The sequence below is a fragment of the Colias eurytheme genome, chromosome 5, assembly GCF_061535395.1.
Source record: "Colias eurytheme isolate Ceu_HAF_F1 chromosome 5, ilColEury1 Martin Lab GWU primary, whole genome shotgun sequence".
NCBI classification, from domain to species: Eukaryota; Metazoa; Arthropoda; class Insecta; order Lepidoptera; family Pieridae; genus Colias; species Colias eurytheme.
The window spans coordinates 1739826-1760000 of record NC_142984.1 but is presented as its reverse complement, the minus strand read 5'-3'; the positions used below and the strand labels follow the sequence as shown (position 1 = coordinate 1760000).

The 20175-nt window shown below is 37.1% G+C and overlaps 1 protein-coding gene across 1 annotated transcript in view; it reads left to right on the top strand.

Moving 5' to 3' along the window:
* Positions 1-20175, top strand: part of LOC149908292 (potassium/sodium hyperpolarization-activated cyclic nucleotide-gated channel 2-like) — a 44103-nt gene that overhangs the window by 23125 nt on the left and 803 nt on the right. Inside the window, exons 5-11 of the mRNA XM_090102189.1 lie at positions 15950-16064; positions 16774-16890; positions 16975-17073; positions 17350-17423; positions 17552-17669; positions 17852-18075; positions 18630-18757. Of these exons, the coding sequence (XP_089958315.1) occupies positions 15950-16064; positions 16774-16890; positions 16975-17073; positions 17350-17423; positions 17552-17669; positions 17852-18075; positions 18630-18757 (875 nt within the window). The remainder of the gene's footprint in view (positions 1-15949; positions 16065-16773; positions 16891-16974; positions 17074-17349; positions 17424-17551; positions 17670-17851; positions 18076-18629; positions 18758-20175) is intronic.

The window sequence follows — 20175 nt, the reverse complement described above, 5'->3', positions numbered from 1 at the left end:
CGTTCACTTTCATCATAATCTTAATCTTAATACTATTATAAAGGCGAAAGTTTGTAAGGATTTATGGATGTATGGATGTATGGATGTATGGATGTTTGTTACTCTTTCACGTAAAAACTACTGAACCGATTACAATGAAATTTAGCACACATATAGAGGGTAACTTGGATTAACACATAGGATAGGTTTTATCCCGGAAATCCTACGGGAACGGGAACTATGCGGGTTTTCCTTTGAAAACGCGGGCGAAGCCGCGGGTGGAAATCTAGTTAATTTAATAAAATAAGACACAAGCCGCGTAAAATAAAAGACCCATCAGGTACTTTTACAGTTACTTTTGTTTTATTTCGTATTTTTTTCCGAGGTATTATAAAAGAACCGGGTAACCCGGTTCTACCCGGTTCTGAGCTCGATTTGGAACCGGGTTTCAGAAACTTGGAACCGGACTCGGTTCTGCATGCCCTACATCCACATCCACATCCATATCCACATCCACATCCACATCCGCATCCGCATCCGCATCCGCATCCGCATCCGCATCCGCATCCGCATCCGCATTCACATTCACGTCGTTTTCGTTCGTTGTTCGTTGTTCGTTGTTCGTTGTTCGATGTTCGTTGTTCGTTGTTCGTTGTTCGTTGTTCGTTGTTCGTTTATTTATTTATTTATTTATTTAAAAAAAGGCTTACCAACTAGATACATAATTTTTTGTTCAAACAATTCAATATTTACTTAAAATAAACATTAGTATTTACGTATCTAAATTACAGGTAGGCACCGCTTTAACAATTTTTCATAAAAATTAAATTATAATATCTAAATTGAAACCAAAAAGTAAAAACTTAAATTACAATTTGTTTAATGTTTTAACAATATGCTTTTTGAACGAGCTTAGTTTTGAAAAATAAATATCTGTGTTATGATCAACTGCAAATATTCTATTATATAATTATTATTATATATTCGTTGTTCGTTGTTCGTTGTTCGTTGTTTGTGTTTGTGTTTGTGTTTGTGTATGTTCACATCCACATCCACATCCACATCCGCATCCGCATCCGCATTCACATTCACATTCACATTGTTCGTTGTTCGTTGTTCGTTGTTCGTTGTTCGTTGTTCGTTGTTCGTTGTTCGTTGTTCGTTGTTCGTTGTTCGTTGTTCGTTGTTCGTTGTTCGTTGTTCGTTGTTCGTTGTTCGTTGTTCGTTGTTCGTTGTTCGTTGTTCGTTGTTCGATGTTCGTTGTTCGTTGTTCGATGTTCGGTGTTTGTGTTTGTGTTTGTGTTTGTGTTTGTGTATGTTCACATTCACATTCACATTCACATCCACATCCACATCCACATCCATATCCACATCCACATCCACATCCGCATCCGCATCCGCATCCGCATCCGCATCCGCATCCGCATTCACATTCACATTCACATTCACATTGTTCGTTGTTCGTTGTTCGTTGTTCGTTGTTCGTTGTTCGTTGTTCGTTGTTCGTTGTTCGTTGTTCGTTGTTCGTTGTTCGTTGTTCGTTGTTCGTTGTTCGTTGTTCGTTGTTCGATGTTCGTTGTTCGTTGTTCGGTGTTTGTGTTTGTGTTTGTGTTTGTGTTTGTGTTTGTGTATGTTCACATTCACATTCACATTCACATCCACATCCACATCCACATCCACATCCACATCCATATCCACATCCACATCCACATCCGCATCCGCATCCGCATCCGCATCCGCATCCGCATCCGCATCCGCATCCGCATCTGCATTCACATTCACATTCACATTGTTCGTTGTTCGTTGTTCGTTGTTCGTTGTTCGTTGTTCGTTGTTCGTTGTTCGTTGTTCGTTGTTCGTTGTTCGTTGTTCGTTGTTCGTTGTTCGTTGTTCGTTGTTCGTTGTTCGTTGTTCGTTGTTCGTTGTTCGTTGTTCGTTGTTCGTTGTTTGTGTTTGTGTTTGTGTATGTTCACATCCACATCCACATCCGCTTCCGCATCCGCATCCGCATTCACATTCACATTCACATTCACATTCACATTCACATCCACATCCACATCCATATCCACATCCACATCCACATCCGCATCCGCATCCGCATCCGCATCCGCATCCGCATCCGCATCCGCATCCGCATCTGCATTCACATTCACATTCACATTGTTCGTTGTTCGTTGTTCGTTGTTCGTTGTTCGTTGTTCGTTGTTCGTTGTTCGTTGTTCGTTGTTCGTTGTTCGTTGTTCGTTGTTCGTTGTTCGTTGTTTGTGTTTGTGTTTGTGTATGTTCACATCCACATCCACATCCGCTTCCGCATCCGCATCCGCATTCACATTCACATTCACATTCACATTCACATTCACATTGTTCGTTGTTCGTTGTTCGTTGTTCGATGTTCGTTGTTCGTTGTTCGATGTTCGGTGTTTGTGTTTGTGTTTGTGTTTGTGTTTGTGTATGTTCACATTCACATTCACATTCACATCCACATCCACATCCACATCCATATCCACATCCACATCCACATCCGCATCCGCATCCGCATCCGCATCCGCATCCGCATCCGCATCCGCATTCACATTCACATTCACATTCACATTGTTCGTTGTTCGTTGTTCGTTGTTCGTTGTTCGTTGTTCAAACTCAAACTCAAACTCAAACATTTATTTATTCAATTAGACTACTTTTAGTAGCACTTTCGAATCGTCATTACATAAGTATTTTTAACATTTACCACCGATTCGGAAAGCAGTATCTATGGAGAAGAACCGGCAAGAAACTCCATAGTTGCTCTTTTAAAATCATATTGTCAATATTACATAATCTGTAACTTAAATCTAACTACATAATATATCATAATATGCCAAAGAACTGTCCTGTGGTTCTTACGCGACAACCCTCCATGGATTTTCATCTTCCATATATTCCTTAATGCTATAATAGGCTCTCTGAACTAATATATTTTTTACATAAGTTTTAAATTTAGCACTACCAAACTCTTTAATATTATGAGGAATTCTATTGTAAAAGCGTATACCTTGACCCATAAATGAATTTTTAACTTTAGCTAATCGGAAAAATGGCATTTCAATTCTATTTCTGTTCCTTGTGCCATAACAGTGTCTATCTCCTACTCTTGTGTGTACGTCGGCATTTTTGTGTACATGCAAAATATTATTAAATATATACTGTGATGGTACAGTAAGGATACCAGTATTCTTAAAGAGATCTCTTAGTGAGTCCCGAGCACGTAAATTATATATAGAGCGAATGGCTCTTTTCTGTAAGATAAATATAGTTTCTATATCTGCTGCCCTGCCCCATAGTAGAATTCCATAGGACATAATACTATGAAAGTAGCTGAAATAAACCAATCTAGCTGTATCTTCATCGGTGAGATGCCTTACCTTTCGGACTGCATATGCTGCTGAACTGAGCTTACCTGCAGCGGTGTTGACATGGGCTCCCCACTGTAGTTTCTCGTCCAATGTTAACCCAAGAAATACAGTCGATTCTGTAGGGTGTAATACCTCCCCGTTCAAGGTAATATTTCTGCTCAACTTTTTAACGTTAGGTAGTAAAAATTCAACACAAGTTGTTTTTTTGGCATTTAATAATAAATTATTAGCAGTAAACCAGTCGGATATGTGTAAAAGAGTACTGTTCACTTCGTCAACATTTGGGTCATGCCTATCCACATTGAATATTAATGAGGTATCATCTGCAAACAGAACTATTTCACACCTATCCTGTAAATAATAAGGTAGATCATTGATATATACCAAGAACAAGAAGGGTCCTAAAATAGATCCTTGTGGAACACCAATGTTAATTGACGCACCGCTAGAACGTTCTCCATTAACAACTACAGTTTGTATCCTATCATGCAGGTATGAGGCTATGAGGTTCTGAGCTTGTCCTTTAATCCCATAGTGATTAAGTTTACGCAATAATGTACAATGTTCAACGCAGTCAAATGCCTTGGAGAGGTCACAAAATATCCCCAGAGCATTTTTTGAGTTTTCCCATGCCTTATATATATGTGTTAGTAGTGCAACTCCAGCATCTGTGGTTGAGCGCCCCTTTGTGAAACCAAACTGTTTGGTGTGCAGCAAATTATTAGAAGCAAAGTGACTAGTCAATTGGTTTAATATTAACTTTTCGAATACCTTACTTAATGTTGGTAAAATCGAGATAGGTCTATAGTTGTTACAGTCTTCTTGATCGCCTTTCTTAAATAGAGGTATAACTTTACTAAGCTTTAGTAAATTAGGAAATGTACCATAGTCACAACACTTATTAAATATGAAAGCTAAATTGTTTGCAATATTTTCTATTATATTATTAACTAAATTTACGGACATTCCCCAAAGATCACAAGTGTTTTTTAAATTAAGTGTCTTAAATGCTGTAACAATATCATTAGCAGTTACATGACGCAATTGAAATAATGTACTGCACCCCGCAACATGGTCCCTCAAAAAGGTCTCTGCAAGTACTGAAGACGAGTTTAAATTATTAGTAATGCTAGCAGGGACACTACTAAAGAAATCTTCAAAAGCAAGCGCAACATCAGCATTTTTGTCAATAACCATGCCATTATGTACAAGTTTTATGGTATTACTTGATTTGCTTTTACCCATTTCACCATTAATAATAGACCAAACTGTTTTAACTTTATTATCCGAGTCGCGTATTTTATCTCTGATATACAAACGCTTCGCAGTAAAACAAACAATTTTAAAAGTTTTTGAGTAATTTCTAACATATCTAAGAAAAGATGGGTCTTTATTATATTGCTTCATACCATATAACTCATAAAGAACGATCCTACACCTATGTATGCTAGGTGTCGCCCATTTACTAAATGGTAAATCCTTGGTAATATTTAAAGATTAACTTTAAATATTTTTTCAAATTCATTATGAACTAAATTAAAAAGATTTTTAAACATTTCACAAGGATTATTATGACAGGATTGATCATTCAGTACGGGCAGGTTTTTATTAATATTATCTCTAAATTTATTAATGCCTTTTTTAGTTATAGGCCTAACATTAATTCTTTTAAATTCAGGTAAGCAATCCCATTCAAAAACTACTTTCTGGCCACAGTGATCCGAAGTGAGTGTATTGAGAATATTTTTCTCTAAACAGATGCAGTCGCAGTATATATTATCAATACAGGTTGCAGAAGTAGGTGTAATTCGTGTGGGTTCATTAAAAAGTTTATACAGATTAAATGACTGAAACAAATTAACAATTCGTGTTGCCGTTTGTGTTTGTAAAAGTATATCAATATTAAAATCACCACATACTATAACTTTTTTTTTACTCCTACTTAATCGCTTTAATATTTCTTCCATGACTGTCTCAAACATATTATAGTCACTGGAAGGGGGTCTATAAACGCAAACAATAATGTAACGCTCCAGTTCAACACAGGACAGTTCAATGGTCCGTTCTACAGAAAGACTAACAATGTCAGTTCGTTCTTTGCATTTTACACTATTATGTACAAAAATAAGAGAACCTCCATGAATAGCATATGTCCTGAAGTATATACTTTTTAATTTATAATTATCAATATTTATTAACAACTGACATTGTTTAAGCCAATGTTCTGTTACACAAAAAACCTTAATACTATTATGATTTAAAAACAATTCTATTTCTAATAATTTGCTAGCCAAGCCTTGAATGTTTTGATGTACAATAGAAAAGGTCTGCTTAGCTGTTGTCTTATATACTAGTTTAAATCTAGCTTAGGGCTAGATTTTCTGTCAACACTAGGTTGGTGTATATAATTACTACTACATAAAATTATAGTAGATCCAGGGTCTGATACCGAACATGTACCAGACTGGTTAATATTATATGCTATTAACATAGCAAGTTCTCGCTTATATCTAGATGGCAGATACACTGTATTCTTTGTCAAAGTAAAAGATTTAATACACAAATTAATGTCAAAGTAAATAAATGCATCACGATGATGATTTGTTACATTATACAATTTTAAATTCATATTATGAATTAATCTATTTTGTTCTTGTGTCAAACCAGGTAGGTATGGCAATGTACACAACATAAATTTACATTTAGTCTTACTACTAATTTCCAACATTTTTTGAAATCCTACATCAATATCCTTATTTTTTACATTTAAACTATCTCCATATAGTATAATTACAATATTATTCTTATTAAAGCTGAAATGATCAAGTGATTTGATTATATAATTAAATGAACTGTTAGGAGTGCAAATATTAGTGACTTTAAGCCCTAAATTGTTGAGCATAGCGCCAAAACCCTGACCAATATTATCTGACAACACAAAAATTTCCTGCTCGGAAAGGTGTTTAGTTTTACTAGTTGAAATTGTTGTCACGGGTTTTACACTATGTATGTCTGTGCAGTCAAGCTTATGGTTCGTTGTTCGTTGTTCGTTGTTCGTTGTTCGTTGTTCGATGTTCGTTGTTCGGTGTTTGTGTTTGTGTTTGTGTATGTTCACATTCACATTCACATTCACATCCACATCCACATCCACATCCACATCCACATCCACATCCACATCCGCATCCGCACCCGCATCCGCATCCGCATCCGCATCCGCATCCGCATCCGCATCCGCATCCGCATTCACATTCACATTCACATTGTTCGTTGTTCGTTGTTCGTTGTTCGTTGTTCGTTGTTCGTTGTTCGTTGTTCGTTGTTCGTTGTTCGTTGTTCGTTGTTCGTTGTTCGTTGTTCGTTGTTCGTTGTTCGTTGTTCGTTGTTCGTTGTTCGTTGTTCGTTGTTTGTGTTTGTGTTTGTGTATGTTCACATCCACATCCACATCCGCTTCCGCATCCGCATCCGCATTCACATTCACATTCACATTCACATTCACATTCACATTGTTCGTTGTTCGTTGTTCGTTGTTCGTTGTTCGTTGTTCGTTGTTCGTTGTTCGTTGTTCGTTGTTCGTTGTTCGTTGTTCGATGTTCGGTGTTTGTGTTTGTGTTTGTGTTTGTGTATGTTCACATTCACATTCACATTCACATCCACATCCACATCCACATCCACATCCACATCCACATCCACATCCACATCCACATCCACATCCACATCCACATCCACATCCACATCCACATCCACATCCGCATCCGCATTCACATTCACATTCACATTGTTCGTTGTTCGTTGTTCGTTGTTCGTTGTTCGTTGTTCGTTGTTCGTTGTTCGTTGTTCGTTGTTCGTTGTTCGTTGTTCGTTGTTCGATGTTCGTTGTTCGGTGTTTGTGTTTGTGTTTGTGTTTGTGTTTGTGTTTGTGTATGTTCACATTCACATTCACATTGACATCCACATCCACATCCACATCCATATCCACATCCACATCCACATCCGCATCCGCATCCGCATCCGCATCCGCATCCGCATCCGCATTCACATTCACGTCGTTTTCGTTCGTTGTTCGTTGTTCGTTGTTCGTTGTTCGTTGTTCGATGTTCGTTGTTCGTTGTTCGTTGTTCGTTGTTCGTTGTTCGTTGTTCGTTGTTCGTTGTTCGTTGTTCGTTGTTCGTTGTTCGTTGTTCGTTGTTCGTTGTTCGTTGTTCGTTGTTTGTGTTTGTGTTTGTGTTTGTGTATGTTCACATCCACATCCACATCCACATCCGCATCCGCATTCACATTCACATTCACATTCACATTCACATTGTTCGTTGTTCGTTGTTCGTTGTTCGTTGTTCGTTGTTCGTTGTTCGTTGTTCGTTGTTCCTTGTTCGTTGTTCGTTGTTCGTTGTTCGTTGTTCGTTGTTCGTTGTTCGTTGTTCGTTGTTCGATGTTCGGTGTTTGTGTTTGTGTTTGTGTTTGTGTATGTTCACATTCACATTCACATTCACATCCACATCCACATCCACATCCACATCCACATCCACATCCACATCCACATCCACATCCGCATTCACATTCACATTCACATTCACATTCACATTGTTCGTTGTTCGTTGTTCGTTGTTCGTTGTTCGTTGTTCGTTGTTCGTTGTTCGTTGTTCGTTGTTCGTTGTTCGTTGTTCGTTGTTCGTTGTTCGTTGTTCGTTGTTCGTTGTTCGTTGTTCGTTGTTCGTTGTTCGTTGTTCGTTGTTCGTTGTTCGTTGTTCGTTGTTCGTTGTTCGTTGTTCGTTGTTCGTTGTTCGTTGTTCGTTGTTCGTTGTTCGTTGTTCGATGTTCGTTGTTCGTTGTTCGATGTTCGGTGTTTGTGTTTGTGTTTGTGTTTGTGTTTGTGTATGTTCACATTCACATTCACATTCACATCCACATCCACATCCACATCCATATCCACATCCACATCCACATCCGCATCCGCATCCGCATCCGCATCCGCATCCGCATCCGCATCCGCATTCACATTCACATTGTTCGTTGTTCGTTGTTCGTTGTTCGTTGTTCGTTGTTCGTTGTTCGTTGTTCGTTGTTCGTTGTTCGTTGTTCGTTGTTCGTTGTTCGTTGTTCGTTGTTCGTTGTTCGTTGTTCGTTGTTCGTTGTTCGTTGTTCGGTGTTCGGTGTTCGTGTTTGTGTTTGTGTTTGTGTATGTTCACATCCACATCCACATCCACATCCGCATCCGCATCCGCATCCGCATCCACATCCGCATCTGCATCCGCATCCGCATTCAAATTCACATTGTTCGTTGTTCGTTGTTCGTTGTTCGTTGTTCGTTGTTCGTTGTTCGTTGTTCGTTGTTCATTGTTCGTTGTTCGATGTTCGTTGTTCGGTGTTTGTGTTTGTGTTTGTGTTTGTGTTTGTGTTTGTGTATGTTCACATTCACATTCACATTCACATTCACATCCACATCCACATTCACATTCACATTCACATCCACATCCACATCCACATCCACATCCACATCCGCATCCGCATCCGCATCCGCATCCGCATTCACATTCACATTCACATTCACATTCACATTGTTCGTTGTTCGTTGTTCGTTGTTCGTTTTTCGTTGTTCGTTGTTCGTTGTTCGTTGTTCGTTGTTCGTTGTTCGTTGTTCGTTGTTCGTTGTTCGATGTTCGTTGTTCGGTGTTCGGTGTTCGTGTTTGTGTTTGTGTTTGTGTATGTTCACATCCACATCCACATCCACATCCGCAGCCGCATCCGCATCCGCATCCGCATCCGCATCCGCATCCGCATCCGCATCCACATCCGCATCTGCATCCGCATCCGCATTCAAATTCACATTGGTCGTTGTTCGTTGTTCGTTGTTCGTTGGTCATTGTTCGTTGTTCGATGTTCGTTGTTCGGTGTTTGTGTTTGTGTTTGTGTTTGTGTATGTTCACATCCAAATCCACATCCACTTCCGCATCCGCATCCGCATCCGCATCCGCATTCACATTCACATTCACATTCACATTGTTCGTTGTTCGTTGTTCGTTGTTCGTTGTTCGTTGTTCGTTGTTCGATGTTCGTTGTTCGGTGTTTGTGTTTGTGTTTGTGTATGTTCACATTCACATTCACATTCACATTCACATTCACATTCACATTCACATCCACATCCACATTCACATTCACATTCACATCCACATCCACATCCACATCCACATCCACATCCACATCCGCATCCGCATCCGCATCCGCATTCACATTCACATTCTCCGGTCTAAAAAATTACGTGCAGTCTCCTACACATATCACTCCTCATAGTGAATCGTTAATAGATCTTGTATGTACAGATGCCCCGGTTGTGAGTATAGTTAACCATCAAATTCCTACATTAGGAGCACATTCCTTCATTGTAACTGAGCTAAAAATTAATAAACAAAAAATACCGCCCAAATATATTAAATACCGTCCCCTAAAAAATATACCTATTAGTCCATTTAACTTTGATTTAAGTTCTATCAACTGGGATATTTTATTGAAGCAAGTTTGCGTAAATGATTCTGTGGAATTGTTCAATACTATCATTATTAATCTGTTTGATAAATATGCTCCCACCAAAACTTCCATTATCAGAAAACCGCTTCCACCCTGGTTCACTAGTAATTTGCAGTTCATGGTTTCTTTACGCGATAAAGCACACCGGAAATTTCAAGCTTCTAAATCAGATATGCATAAAGAAGCTTACAAAAGTCTCAAGCAGTTAGTTAATTGTGGTTTTTTTAACGAAAAGAGGGCATTTTTTAATCATAATATTAATAATAACATAAACAACCCAAAATTATTATGGAAAAATCTAAAGAGATCTGTTCTACCAAATTTTAAATCTAACACATTAATACCACATACTTTTAATGACCCCGACAAAATTAATACTCATTTTCTTAATGTTCCAGGAGATGACAGAGCAGACATAAATACAGTTCACTATTTCAATTCAAAAAAATTCTCAAATGCTACATTTTCTTTTACAGCTGTTAGTGAAGACAGCATAGCTAAAATCATTTTATCAATTGACTCTAATGCTGTGGGGTCAGACGAAATTAATAGAGATATGATCATTTTGACATTACCTCATTCACTAAAATTCATAACCAATATAATCAACAGATCGCTTGCTTCAGGTATCTTTCCCTCTATTTGGAAAAAAGCTTTAATTCATCCCCTCCCCAAGGTAAATAATTGCTCAGATCTCAAGGACCTACGTCCAATTAGTATTCTGCCTTACCTGTCGAAAATACTAGAGAAAGTAGTCCAAAAACAGCTTGTGCATTATTGTGAATCAAATAATATATTTCCACCTCTTCAATCTGGGTTCAGGGCTAAACATGGGACATCAACAGCTCTCTTTGATGTTATCGATAAAATTCTTGCATCTCAAGATAGGGGCTGTGGAACTCTCCTTACTCTGTTGGATTTCTCTCGTGCTTTCGACAGTATTAATATTTCCCTTCTTTTAGCTAAGCTTTCGTACTATGGATTTGACTCTAACACCATTGACTGGTTTAAAAGCTATTTGGAAAATCGTACTCAACAAGTTCTTTTACATAGTCTTAACGGCAACCACATACTTTCAAAACCTATGAAAGTCACAAGAGGTGTACCTCAAGGAAGTATTTTAGGACCTATTCTATTTATACTGTATACAGCAGACATTACACACTCAATTAAACATTGTCAATTTCACTTATATGCCGATGACCTACAACTACTCATTCCTATCAGCAGGGATAATTTTGACCAGACTATAAAGAATCTTAATTCGGATTTAAATAATATTTCATGTTGGTCTACTAATAACTCTTTGGTATTAAATCCGATAAAATCTAAATTCATGATCGTTGGTTCCAAAAAACAGGTCAATTGTGTATCGCAGTTGAAACCTAAAGTTTGTATCGATAACTTACCTCTCGAATGTGTCAATCAGGTGCGCAACCTTGGTATTGAAATGGACAATAATTTGAAATTTGAAGCCCATGTTTTAAATGTTACTCGAAATTGCTTTTATCGTATTAAAGTTTTATACAAAATTCGTGATTTTTTAAGTGTAGATATGCGCATTCGCCTATGTGAAACTCTAGTCTTGTCAAAACTAAACTATGCTCTGGCAGTTTATGGTCCTTGTTTGCTTCAAAGAACACAACGTCTCCTTCAGAGAGTGCAAAATGCTTGTGCACGATATTGCTTTCAGATTCCTCCAAGAACACATATCTCACCATACCTAAACATGCATAACTTACTTAACATGAAAAACCGTCAAAAACTTTACTTTGCCAGTCTCCTTTTTGACGTTATTAAATTTAAAAAACCTTCTTATTTATTTGATAAACTTTTATGGAGGTCCTCCAAAGCTTCGAGTGAATGTAGGTCATGCACAAATATTTTTTCTGTGCCTAAATACAAAACAGCCGCCTTTAGAGGAAGTTTTAGATTTCTTGCTACGAAATGCTGGAATGATATCCCGCCTCCTATTCGAAATTCTCAATCAAGGGACACTTTTAAAAAGAAGTTGAAAGCTTATTTTCTCGTTATTCAAAAACAGTCTACATAAATACCTATTGTTATTTTCTGTGTTTAATAATATCTACTATAAACTATAATCTACTTGATATTCATTAAAATTGTGTCCTTCTTTTACTTCATCTATATTCTACGTTTTATATATTATTGTTCTGGAAAGGATGTCTTTAACTTCTTCAACATACTTGGCGTTGGCAATATAAATTCATAAATTACATATAAATTCATTATTACACACTATTTATTTTTTATTACTGATTCGTTTCCTCTCAACTCACTCAGCCGATTTTACGTTCTGACTGGCAAACTATGTTACATACTTCATACATCAAAATCTTCTTACTTTATTATAATACTGTATAGCATAATTTAGTCCGTTCTTTAAAATTATACCTACTTTTATTAGTCACTCCTCTCTACTTATATGGTGCTGACAGAATAACAGCGTTACAGCCTCAGCTGTGACATTCATGCTGAGTCAGTAATCCTTTTCCCTGAGGTGATACAGATATAATATAATATTATTACGTCTACACAATATATTGTTTTACCCAGTTATACCTTGTTTTTTAAGTTATAAGTATTTTCTGTATCTAATGTACTGTATCATTTTTTTGGGAATAAATGTGTTTCTATTTCTATTTCTATTCACATTGTTCGTTGTTCGTTGTTCGTTGTTCGTTGTTCGTTGTTCGTTGTTCGTTGTTCGTTGTTCGTTGTTCGTTGTTCGTTGTTCGTTGTTCGTTGTTCGTTGTTCGTTGTTCGTTGTTCGTTGTTCGATGTTCGTTGTTCGGTGTTTGTGTCTGTGTTTGTGTTTGTGTTTGTGTTTGTGTTTGTGTATGTTCACATTCACATTCACATTCACATTCACATCCACATCCACATTCACATTCACATTCACATCCACATCCACATCCACATCCACTTCCACATCCGCATCCGCATCCGCATCCGCATCCGCATTCACATTCACATTCACATTCACATTGTTCGTTGTTCGTTGTTCGTTGTTCATTGTTCATTGTTCGTTGTTCGTTGTTCGTTGTTCGTTGTTTGTTGTTCGTTGTTTGTTGTTCGTTGTTCGTTGTTCGTTGTTCGTTGTTCGTTGTTCGTTGTTCGTTGTTCGTTGTTCGTTGTTCGTTGTTCGTTGTTCGTTGTTCGTTGTTCGATGTTCGTTGTTCGGTGTTTGTGTCTGTGTTTGTGTTTGTGTTTGTGTTTGTGTATGTTCACATTCACATTCACATTCACATTCACATCCACATCCACATTCACATTCACATTCACATCCACATCCACATCCACATCCACATCCACATCCGCATCCGCATCCGCATCCGCATCCGCATTCACATTCACATTCACATTCACATTGTTCGTTGTTCGTTGTTCATTGTTCATTGTTCGTTGTTCGTTGTTCGTTGTTCGTTGTTCGTTGTTTGTTGTTCGTTGTTCGTTGTTCGTTGTTCGTTGTTCGTTGTTCGTTGTTCGTTGTTCGTTGTTCGTTGTTCGTTGTTCGTTGTTCGTTGTTCGTTGTTCGATGTTCGTTGTTCGGTGTTTGTGTCTGTGTTTGTGTTTGTGTTTGTGTTTGTGTTTGTGTATGTTCACATTCACATTCACATTCACATTCACATCCACATCCACATTCACATTCACATTCACATCCACATCCACATCCACATCCACTTCCACATCCGCATCCGCATCCGCATCCGCATCCGCATTCACATTCACATTCACATTCACATTGTTCGTTGTTCGTTGTTCGTTGTTCATTGTTCATTGTTCGTTGTTCGTTGTTTGTTGTTCGTTGTTTGTTGTTCGTTGTTCGTTGTTCGTTGTTCGTTGTTCGTTGTTCGTTGTTCGTTGTTCGTTGTTCGTTGTTCGTTGTTCGTTGTTCGTTGTTCGTTGTTCGTTGTTCGTTGTTCGTTGTTCGTTGTTCGATGTTCGTTGTACGGTGTTTGTGTCTGTGTTTGTGTTTGTGTTTGTGTTTGTGTATGTTCACATTCACATTCACATTCACATTCACATCCACATCCACATTCACATTCACATTCACATCCACATCCACATCCACATCCACATCCACATCCGCATCCGCATCCGCATCCGCATCCGCATTCACATTCACATTCACATTCACATTGTTCGTTGTTCGTTGTTCATTGTTCATTGTTCGTTGTTCGTTGTTCGTTGTTCGTTGTTCGTTGTTTGTTGTTCGTTGTTCGTTGTTCGTTGTTCGTTGTTCGTTGTTCGTTGTTCGTTGTTCGTTGTTCGTTGTTCGTTGTTCGTTGTTCGATGTTCGTTGTTCGGTGTTTGTGTTTGTGTTTGTGTTTGTGTTTGTGTATGTTCACATTCACATTCACATTCACATTCACATTCACATTCACATCCACATCCACATTCACATTCACATCCACATCCACATCCACATCCACATCCACATCCGCATCCGCGTCCGCATCCGCATCCGCATTCACATTCACATTCACATTCACATTCACATTCACCTTGTTCGTTGTTCGTTGTTCGTTGTTCGTTGTTCATTGTTCATTGTTCGTTGTTCGTTGTTCGTTGTTCGTTGTTCGTTGTTCGTTGTTCGTTGTTCGTTGTTTGTTGTTCGTTGTTCGTTGTTCGTTGTTCGTTGTTCGTTGTTCGTTGTTCGTTGTTCGTTGTTCGTTGTTCGTTGTTCGTTGTTCGTTGTTCGTTGTTCGTTGTTCGTTGTTCGTTGTTCGTTGTTCGTTGTTCGTTGTTCGTTGTTCGTTGTTCGTTGTTCGTTGTTCGTTGTTCGTTGTTCGTTGTTCGTTGTTCGTTGTTCGTTGTTCGTTGTTCGTTGTTCGTTGTTCGTTGTTCGTTGTTCGTTGTTCGTTGTTCGTTGTTCGTTGTTCGTTGTTCGTTGTTCGTTGTTCGTTGGTCGTTGTTCGTTGTTCGTTGTTCGTTGTTCGTTGTTCGTTGTTCGTTGTTCGTTGTTCGTTGTTCGATGTTCGTTGTTCGGTCTTTGTGTTTGTGTTTGTGTTTGTGTTTGTGTATGTTCACTTTCACAATCACATTCACATCCACATCCACATCCACATCCACATCCACATCCACATCCACATCCACATCCACATCCACATCCACATCCACATCCACATCCACATCCAGATCCACATCCACATCCACATCCACATCCGCATTCACATTCATTCACATTCACATTCACATTCACATTCACAACACAAACAGCCATGAGCCATCCACACGCTTGGCGAACGTTCATAATGCTACATCCACACGCTGGCTGTTTGTCACAAACACCGCAAACAGCAAACGAAGTCCCAAACACCAACCACAATCACCCAACACAAACAGGCTCCACATCCACATGCTTGGCGAACGTTCATAATTTTTATGCTCATGTACGAAAATAAACTTATTGACGTTTTCCTTAACTGCTACACTATTTTAAAGATTTTTTTAAATCACTTGCTGTGAAGCAGAACGCTCCTTCTCCAAGATGTCATATGTAGAAAATAAATATAGGACAACAATCGATGATCGGCTAAATATTTTATCACTTCTTTCCATAAATTGTGATCTAACAAACGACTTGCAATGTGATGACAATATAAAAGAATTTGCAACACAAAAATGCAGAAAGGTTGATTTCTAAATTACTTAGCTAAATTTTTATTTAAATAACATAACTGTCTCATACATAATCTGTCAGATTCTTTTACTAATTTATAATCAATTAAATAACATTATTTTATTATATTTTTATTATCTCTGTATATTATGTTTATAAAAATACGTGTCACTTTGTTTGTCCGTGATAGACTCCTGAACTAATGAAACGATTTAAAATAAAATTTGATAATGTTAAAATAACAAAATTGCGAAAGTAACTATGAAACTAATATGAACATTTCCAATAAAAAAGGCCCCTGGGTAGTTTCAGCCCAGGGCCCCAAGAGTTCACGGTCCGGCCCTGTTCATAAGTCTATAATTCAGTTTCATATCGATATTGTTGGTTATCGATTTTTTTATTTATGTTTTAGATATTTACTCGGTCCTTCATTTGGCACCGTTCTTGCCACTACCTTGTTTTATTTGCCGTGACGATGCACTGGGCGACGTGTTTTATCTATACCCCGGTTGTTGTAACGTATTACTGTAAGTTTTACTATAATATAATGTCTAATGACATCTTAGGATACGAGTAACAAATTAACCACCTTTTGCAGTTTGCTCTATGCCAGTTGTAATATGAAAAAAAAAATGAAATTGCTGCATTTTCTGTCAGTGCAGATGCCAGGGTATCGACATGTAAGCACAGAGTTAGGTACTTGATGTAACTCTGTGCGCTTATCCTGTGTATAACATAAAAGAGCTTTCAACAACATAATATTATGCCTACTATGTTATGAATTGAAAATTCTAAATCTACTATAATATAAAAATAAGTCGGGTTTTCCTTCCTGACGCTATAACTCCAGAATGCACGAACCGATTTCCACGGTTTTGCATTCGTTGGAAAGGTCTCGGGCTCCGTGAGGTTTATAGCAAAGAAAAGGTATCTCTGGTGGCGAAACGGAGTTCGCCCGGTTTGCTAATATGTTCATAGATCTAAAAAAACAATAGCTTAATGCCATATCTACAAACTCGGTAAAGATGAAACAGAAATGGTATCATATCGATTCTGCGTTTCTTATTATATGTACCTACGATTTATTTCAGCTTTTTTACCTTTTATTTATCTGCAGCTTTTCATTGTATTTATATATTGTAGCTTTTCAATATACTGAAAATTGAAATATGGTATCTTGATTAAATTATTTTATACCCAGTTCATAAGTATATTTTGTGATTTAATATTTTCCAGGGTCTGGATATGTTCCAAGCGGATATAATACATTTCTTTCTTCAAGAGACATTACTAAATGTTGTCCGAGCGATAAATATTTTAAAGCCCTGTTTGTATGTCTGTCTACGTTTTTTGGTATAAATCTTTTAATTTTTTTAAAGTTTTATAATCGTCATAATATCGTGCGTAGTATATTCATGAATAATATTTTTACGACAGGTACCGGTTTTTCAACATACAAGGTTGATAATCCCGATGAATTTATAATATATTCAACCATTATTTTATATACTTCCATGTTCATGGTTTATACAATAGGTAGGAGAGCCAAGATTATAATTTTTTTACTCTTGATTTCTTTGAAAAAAATAGCGTTGTCAAGGCATACTACATCAAATCTCGTGTCACAATGTTTGTCCTCAATGGACTCCTAAACCACTTAACCGATTATAATAAAATTCGCACACCATGTGCAGTTCGATCCAACTTGAGAGATAGGATAGTTTAAACATGTAGGTACCACGGGCGAAGCCGGGGCGGACCGCTAGTACTGATATAAGTTTGTATTAATCTGAAGTACATAATACATTTCAGTGTTCCTATTGAAAATTTATATGACAAAATATAATTCAACGATGCGATATCATGGCCTTATCAACCAAGTGGAGGTAAATTGCTTTTAATTTTAGGTAGGAACATATTAATTTAAATAAAGTTTTCACTTTTCACAGTTTTACGTATATCCTAATAGTTAAATTTAAAGTAATCTCTTACTTTGGATGCTATTTATTGACAGGCGTATATGCAACAAAAGCAGTTTCCAACATTATTGAAAAAGCGCGTGTTCACATTCTACACGTATAAATATGAAGGAAAATATTATAAAGAAGACGCTGCCTTGGACTGTCTTTCGGGTATAAAACAATCTATATTCCTCTCAATTCTTTTTTGCACCCAGCCTTATAATGAATAATGTACAAAACTCTTGATTAACGTAACTTCAAAATTTACCTACACGTGTGTAATAAACAAAAGTAGCTATTGTTACTATCTACTATCTAGTAACTATTGTTCTATCGATAAACGTCACCATCAGATCAACTTCGCCATGAGATTACAATGCACACATGCAATAAATTCATCCACGAAGTAAAGCTACTCAAGGACCTGCCAGCCAACCAGATGGGTGAGCTGATGAGCTACCTCAAGCCGGAGACGTATCTCGCTAATGACTTGATACTTAGAGCTGGTGATATCGGCGACTGTATGTACTTCATCGCTTATGGGACTGTTGCGATTTACTCTTTAAAGGGAGCAGAGGTAAACCATGGCCATGGTACAAAAGAAAGATATTTGAAACATTTAGAAAAATTGTGGCAGGTTTCGAACCTGCGTCTTTCGGTGTAACGTAGCGACATCTGTCGACTCAGCCATCATGACCCCACCATGTTTTAATAACCCCTTTTTTGAAGTGGAACTTCTTTAGTAGAGTAAAATTTCAAGGTCGCGCCATGGCAATACTATTATGTCATGGATTTTGGTATCTTTGAATCTTGCGAAAGAAGTTTCACCAGTTTGCCAGATACGTGCGAGGACACGCTCTTTTTATTAAGCAGCAGATTTTTTATAAGTCCTCGGAATCACAGACACAATAGAAAATCTATTGTGTCGCGCCCCGATCGGGCCTTACGGTGGTCAATGGGTTAATAAGTACCATGTAACTACGTGAGTTGGTGTACCTATACTTACGTATAGGTACACCAACTCACGCTTTCTTTTCATTCTGTCTGGTTCCTTCTATGTCTATTCTTACTTTCATAGGTACCATGGACCCAATATAGTACCTAATCTTTATTCAAAATGTTTTTACTCAGATCGCACATTTAGAGGATGGTGATTACTTTGGCACTGTAGCGCTGCTGATGAAGGACTCAAAACGCGTAACTACAGTTGTATCCGTAGAGATAACTCATCTGTATCGACTGGATGCTCCTTATTTTAGGTAAATCCAAATAGTAATAGTATAGTTTTCATGCGACGAAAGATGAACCGATTTTGATAAATTTTAAAGTACAGTACATATGAAACATACTTAAACATTACTTTAATAGATTTGTTACGAGTTACGATTTAACCTTTTGAACGCCAATGACATCTATAGATGTCATGCGCAATCGTGCCCTGTGCGCCAACGACACCTATACATGCCAAGAAACAGATCATAGATAAATACAAAATAAACATATTAAACCTTTACTTTTACGTGTTTTATTTATACAGTTTATGAACTGAATCCCCAGTTATTACATAATTGTACACAGTAAACAAAATTGCCAAGTAGTTATTCAAATATTTGATGACAAAAAATAACTTAATTAATGGCTAAAAAAGCATGTTCTCTCGCGCCAATGACATGTATACGTGCCTACTAGTGATGTAGTGTAATATTCAAGTAACTTCATTAAAATTTCAGCGAAATTACTCTAATTCGCTTAATTTTTGTAATAACTACAAAAAAAATATATAAGCTTAGTCACTGAGAAAAAAGGTAAATACTACATTCTTTGGTATAATACCATATTGTCTATATTGTCGATATTGTTGATTTGAATATTTTCCTTTTCGCCAATCATGCGCATCCCTAGCACAGTATCGATATGCAATCCCTTCTGCGCCATTGACATGAATAGATGTCGGACTGGTGACGTCGTAAGCGCGTGCCGTGTTGTTAAGTGCGGAAAGTTGTAAAAATATTATTTTATCGAGTAGGTATCTACCAATATTATAATCGCAAAAATTGCAAGTGAAGAGTTTTATAGTACAGAAGAACTATTGCGCATTTTAGAAGTTTTCAAAATTTATTACCTAATATGTCTAATCAGTGCCTTTATTAGAATATTCTTATGATACAAATTGTCGCTATGTCATATCAAAATATGGTAATTGACCTAAATAGGTACCTACATATAATTAGTATTTGTAATAACTCAAGTATTAAACTAAATGATTGGAAAATAAATATGTAGTTTTAATGCAATTCCCTTTATTTAAAGGTAATAGTTGTTTTGATATTTACAAATAAACACTCCACAATAATACCTATAGTTCATATAAACTTAATAAATAAACTCGATAAGTTATATATACAGCTACACATCCCTAATCAGAAGCGAGAGATTATAAAAAAAAGGATGGTTGCCCGCGCCATTGGCATGTATACATGCCAATGGGGCGTAACTGATAGAGAATAGTGCTGTAACTTGCTGCAATTTTATATGTATTTTTGTATCTCAAAAGGTTGATTTTTTTTGTTGATAGTTGCTATAAATGTGGTCTTAAGTTTTTACAGTAGGAGATGAGGTTAAATAAATATTATTTTTGTGTTATAAGCTGTTTATTCAAATATTCAGACGTGAATTA